General features: G+C 44.2%; 1 protein-coding gene across 1 annotated transcript; it reads right to left on the bottom strand.

Annotated features, from left to right (window-relative positions):
- Nucleotides 1-3,211: 3,211 nt before the first annotated feature.
- fgf20b (fibroblast growth factor 20b) lies at nt 3,212-5,472 on the bottom strand. The gene is made up of 3 exons (XM_035668789.1): nt 4,952-5,472; nt 4,567-4,670; nt 3,212-4,359 (listed from the first exon to the last, which is right to left on the bottom strand). The coding sequence occupies exons 1-3, from the start codon at nt 5,244-5,246 to the stop codon at nt 4,114-4,116; spliced, it is 645 nt and encodes a 214-aa protein (XP_035524682.1). The 5' UTR covers nt 5,247-5,472; the 3' UTR covers nt 3,212-4,113.
- Between the last annotated feature and the right edge of the window lie 528 nt (nt 5,473-6,000).

Below are 6,000 nucleotides of genomic sequence, written 5' to 3'. Positions count from 1 at the left end.
TGGCTTCATTTTTCTCCAAATAAATGCTAATGTTGCTCCGTTTCTGCTGGAATAAGCAGTTGTTTGCTACAACAACTTTATATGTCAATGATGTATAACATGCTTGTTTTGCTCCAAAAAAAAAAATGTATTAATGCAAACAGCATTTCAGTGTTGTAGGTTGAAGTGGAGCTAATTTGAGCTGCTTCATTGTTGGGTAGTTTAATCTATAACACTGAAGCATATTATATTAAAAGGACTGTAAGTTTTCTTTTTAACATCATGAAAGTAACCAGCAGCTACACCTGTCAAATCATTGTGTTGGAGTACAAAGAATAATATATTTATCTGTAATGTAGAATAAAGTGGCACAAAAAGGAACATCCAAGTACAAATACCTCAAATATGTACTTAAGTGCAGTATTTGAGTAAATGTACTTAATAATTTTCAACCACTACCTCTTATGAGTGTCTATTACAGTGTGGCCTAACTAACTAACCACCTAACTAATAAATGTAATATTTTTGAGTATTATGTTTTATCAACCAAAAACAATGTTCAATACTAAGCGAAACACTGCCAGAACCCTGTTCTGTAGCTAAATGTGTCACATCTCATCCAACCATATCCCATTTACCTCTGGTCGACCTGTCTCTGTGTGCTGTGTTAGATGCTACAGATGGCAGCTGTGTGTTGTTGTTGTACCAGCGCAGATTCTTCAGCCCTCAGCCTCCTCCAGGTACTGCGTGTTCAGATCCCTTTAGTTAAACAAAACACTGTCAGTCACTGGCAGGGCCTGCAAATGCACCGCAGCGTTGTTCACTGTGTGCGCCTAAACTCTGCAGAAACGACAGTGCCCTGGCTTCTTCTTTTTTGTTCCCCACAACACCTAAACATTGTTGTTTTCTACTAATGTCTCCATGGAGATGCAAACAGAGGAACATATTTTCCACTGGAGCTGACAGCTTGCGATGTGGAGTGTCAGTAAAATCAGGTATGCTGCTCTAATTGCCGCTTGCGGAAAGCAGACCGCAAAATCCTCTTAGCTATGACACTAAAAATGATTGAACTCAAATGGGGTACAATGCTGCAAGTGTGAAAGGATGATTTTTCAGGCCACAAAACATGAACGATGGAGGGATGGATGATATTTGGGAGCCCTGGCTGCAGGTTTTTCTAGAGGGCCTTGCTCTCTCTCTCTCTCTGGACTCTGATGAAAGCCCAAAAGTATCAAGTGGATAACGCTATACTTACACTTCTGCTGTAATCCCTATAAACACACATGCAGCTCATAATTTGTGCGCACGGCAATTTACTAAGGAATAAACAAACAACAAAGAGCCTGAAATCAATAGTTGCAGGATTCAAATGACACAAAGCTGCAGACACCATCCCTGCGCAAACACACTCTTAGAAGTGGCCACGTCTTTGGAGCAACAGGTGAGCTTCTCGGCACCTCCCCTGTCTTCCCCAACGCAGCCTTCTAAATATAGAAATTATGCTCTCTGATAATTGGGGGCAGACAACAAAGCCTGCTGTATTTCCACCCTCCTCCTCCTGCTGCTAAGTTATATCCCCAGCTGACAAACAGCAGGCCTGAGATCAGAGTGTGAGAGCTTGAGTGCTGAGGGAACACCTGCGCTGTCTGACTGGACTGCGAAGATAGACACAGAAGATCACTGACTTCCACACCTGCCCATGGACCCATGCCATATATATATACACACACACACACACGCACACACACTTGATTGGGTTTCCTCGAGAGCCCTGTAAGGCCGCTGCTGAGGAGGTGATGAAAGTCAGGGAGCGTCCATTAAGCGTGTGAGACGGCCCTCCAGAGTGGGTGCGGATGAGGGGCTTAAGTGTTTTCAGCGAGGAGCCGCAGACCACCTGGAGGAGGCGGGGTAGGGGGAACAAAAGCATCTGTCTCAGGGCCAGGTAGACTCCAAAAACATTGGTTAAACAAGTGCCAAAGAGCACTTCTGGGCATCAGGTATCACAAGTCAGGATTTCCAGCGTGTTTAGAGAGATGACCTTCAAAATGTCAAAAAGGGGGTGGAGGGTGTTACGCTCTTAGATTTGCACAAAGTCGGCTTTTCATGGCCACAACTGAGACTGTAGTCTCTTTGGAGGTATTGCAATGACAAAAAAAACAGCAGGTCAAAGTCATGGACAAACTATTGTGGCAACACACTCTTTAGCTGGGAAAGATGGGGTAAGACATGCATGAAAGACGTCCTGTCCATCATTTTCACGCTTGTTAACTTTTCTACGAAGCTACAGAAAGACGAGCAGTGACAGTATCTTTGCAAAAACAAGCACCAGAATCTTTTTTTCATGCTGTAATAGGCTCGCGTGTTTACCCGGTGGACAGGGGATGTCCACGTGCACGCAGGTTATAATACACTCTGGGATGCTGTCATTAATCGACGACAGAAGCGTGTTGATGTTCAAGGTGTGCAGGTGGGAAAGTCCCGCAGTATCACATTGTAGACAGGAGAGAGTTGGCAGCGGGGCTGACTCCCTGCAGACACCCCCACTGGCTCGCCATCACACACACAAACACGCGCTCGCTGAGATCACAGGCTGAGCTTTCATGCTTCAACACAGCTCTTCCCCCAGCCGTGGAGGAAACTGTGCACAGATATGAGATAGTGGCTTTTAAAGAAGAAATCAGTTTTTCAGCTGCTTTGTACCTCCTAATTCCACGAAACCCCACAAAATGATGGGACAGTAAAAACATTCCTAACACAGAGAAACAGAAGTTATCTGAAAACAAGAGAATAAAGCATTACCACCTCGACTTCCATTATTTAGTAACATTTCAACAAACCATCTTCAAACTGTCAGCAGAGGTTACTTAATCCTTATCGCTCTGACCTCCACTCTTATACAGCTGCTAAAGTTGCTGGGCCCGAGCTAAAGGTCACATTTTATTTGGCCCCCGATCGCTGTGCGGCCCTTACATTCAGACGATTCGGGAGGGAGGCTTTGAAGTTTTATGCGTGCATCAGGTCTACGACTCATCTCTCGGCATAATGGCGTCCATAAAGAAAGACAACATTGGTCTCGTAAGCAGGTTTATATGTTTAAACTCTGAAAAGACAAAGGCAACCAGTAAAGTTTTAAATATTGCTCTGTCGAAAAACGTGGGAACACATAAAACATCTCCATCTCTGCTCATATAGGCTGACAAAATAAAAATAAAAGCATTTTGATCACATTTTGAGCAATTTATTGTTTGTATTATCAGTTTGTTGACTTCAGATTCTTCCTGCAACACATGCGACAGTAGTTTAGTTAGAATTAGTACGTCAACATTACAAACATTTTGTTTAAATTGATTCACAGTTGCCACATTGTGATAAAATGCATTTCAGACGTGGGGATCTTTTTCCAAATTTTGCCAATATGTTTCATATTTGTGGTCATATTACAGTATATCACTAGCTGAGCTTTTTTTAAGAATAAAAAGACATAATGGTACAGTGTCTCAGTCTTTATATAGTCGATACAGTTTCTAGTGGTTTCTCTATATTGCATGTATCTACCTGTAAAAATATATTCTCAAATAAATAAATATATAACATAAATATATGTATCTAAAATGAATAAATAAATTGTTACACTTTTGCTCTTTTCAAACAGGTCTAGACACAGGTAAGAAAAAATAAACAGAATTCCTTCAAAGTCCTTCTGAACAAACTACGGCTCTCTGACACGGTACCCAAATTAAAAGTACCATTTCTGGATAGTACAGATTCCCACGGACTACACAGAGTCGGCTGACGTCTCCGTCCGACTGGAGGAGATGCTCCCTTGACCATTCAGCTCCGTCTCCCATTCATCTCTTATTCCACGCAGGTACTTTTTAGGGTCATCTGGCCTCTAAAACAAACGACCCCCTCATGGCAAGCGTGCAGACATTCTAGCCTGTCTTCCCTGGCTGCTGAGAGATGGCCCGTGCATTCCTACAAGAGGCCCCGGTGCCTTTATCCCTGCTGATTGGGCTGCTGTCCACCAGCTTGCACCGGGCCACATCCCCATGCCTTGCGTCCCTCTTCTCTTCTCTGTTCCCTGCCTGCCAGGGCTTAAGCAGCTATTCCTGAACTGGACCAGGGCTCCAGGTCTCAGCTGTGTCCCAGGATATCCCTGTACAGCTCTGGCACACGATCGGGGTCCACAGGCCTGGGCAAGAAGTGTGTAAATTTCTGGTGCCGCCTGGATTTAGTCCCGTCCCTTGGTGTCCCATCTTTATTCAATGCTACAAAGTAACGCGTCCCTTTTTCTCCGTGCTTGTAGAGGTTGGAGGAGTATGTGTTGTACCAGTTCTCCTCAAACTGCTCCCTGAAGACACATTCAGCTGTGAGCTTATCCTGAAAACAAAGGGTACAACATACATGTTAGAGAAGCCTTGGCTCAAGATGCAGACACAGAAAACAAAAAAAAGTTTATTTTTCTAAATATATCCTCCTGAAAATCAAATTCTCCAAATGTGAGAGATGAAAAGAGCTCCTTGTGGATGATCACATGGTCAAAAATTAAGGATTTGGGCAACATGAATGAGCAGAGATGGTACTTACAGAGCCATACAGCTCTCCTTTGTCGTTCATCCCCAGATAGAGTCCACTGTCCACCCCTCTAATGCTTATCAACCCAACAGCGAGGCTTATGAATTCCAAAATACCTGGAGAAGAATAACACAGTTGTTCTGTACAGACTTTGACAAAGATGAAAGAATATTATCACAGAAGCTCAAAAATTTTCAAATTTTTCAAATTCAGCTCTGACAGCAGCACAAATAAGACATTTTAACAATTATATCATCAGATTGTTATTTTTTGTCATCAGTGTTTCCGTTTATTTCCAAAATCATTTGTTTTATTATAACAGTTCACTTTCTATGGCCTTGTATTTTTTGCTACCAAATTATATATATATTTTTAAAAAAAGGCTCTCAGTATTTACCAAAACGACTGTGGTCCTTCCTCGTGCCTTGCACTGTGCCATCCGGAAGTATTTCCAGATGAAAACCAGTTCTGCAGTATAACTGTCTCCTCCTGAGAATCCCTTTGAGGTGCGTTAAATCCGCCGTGGTGCTCCGGGAGAGCCTGTCCCCAGATATGAGGTGCTCCCCCAGCAGCATCGGACTGTCCCCGAGTGGGGTCAGCAGGAAATGGGACCCGACCTGGTGCGACACCATCGATGCCGTGGCAAGACGCCTCCCAACTTCCCCCAGAGCAGCAGCAGCAGCAGCAGCCATCGCGTCGAGAGCTCAGCGGGTAAAGTTCAGCGAGGAGGTCCGGAGGGAGCGCTCTTGCGTAGTACACTACCTGGTTGCCACTGTCACTTACTGCATGTTTATGTCCACCTCCTCCGTTACTAAGCACATGTACAAGGACACTCTCTCCCCTGACATGAAACACTCACTATAATCTCCTGCTGCTGCTGGCTGCGCAGATTTCTTCTTTTCTTTGCTTTTTTTTTTTTTTTTTTTTTAATAAGCCGTTTTTTTTTTTTTTTTACCGCTGCGTCTTCATCAGTTGGGGGGTGGGCTGCAGTCGCCGCTCAGATAGCCCTCATGTTGCATACCTGTCCAACAGCGGATGGTTGATGGTGTGTCTCAGCGGAGCCGTGGAGGGGGACACGCAGCGCAGGTTGGGTTGGAGAAGTGAGGGCTGAATAAACGCTGCAGTGCAGGTACAAGGAGCTCCTGGAAGGGCTTTTGCGCTCAAAGTGGCAGGGGTGGTGAGGCAGGTGCAAAACCACAGGACTAGTAATGGGCGGGGCTGTCACAGTTCAGACGTGCCCTGGCAGGGATTTGTTTTTTTTCCTTCTCCCCAAGGCACAAAATAAAGACACACAGGGAGAGAGTTGTCTGTGGGCTGTTAAACTGAGCACTTACATCACTTTAAATTCAATCTGTAAACACACAAAAACAAACACCAAATGAGACTTTAAATGAACCCACGAGAGTTGAGGCATAATTCAGTGGTTCTCTCTGTGTTTACGCAGAG

This window comes from Morone saxatilis, unplaced genomic scaffold (assembly GCF_004916995.1).
Source record: "Morone saxatilis isolate NCDOM2014 unplaced genomic scaffold, NCSU_SB_2.0 Contig22, whole genome shotgun sequence".
NCBI classification, from domain to species: Eukaryota; Metazoa; Chordata; class Actinopteri; family Moronidae; genus Morone; species Morone saxatilis.
The sequence above is the reverse complement of the archived record's forward strand: the minus strand, read 5'-3'. Positions and strand labels throughout refer to the sequence as shown.

Bases quoted from the DNA above. Each gene is read 5' to 3' on its own strand.
- fgf20b (XM_035668789.1), bottom strand. From the start codon at position 5,246: ATGGCTGCTGCTGCTGCTGCTGCTCTGGGGGAAGTTGGGAGGCGTCTT. The intron at 4,671-4,951 runs GTAAATACTGAG...ATTCTTCTCCAG, and splicing joins GAAGGACCACAGTCGTTTTG to GTATTTTGGAATTCATAAGC. The intron at 4,360-4,566 runs GTAAGTACCATC...CTTTGTTTTCAG, and splicing joins AAGGAGAGCTGTATGGCTCT to GATAAGCTCACAGCTGAATG.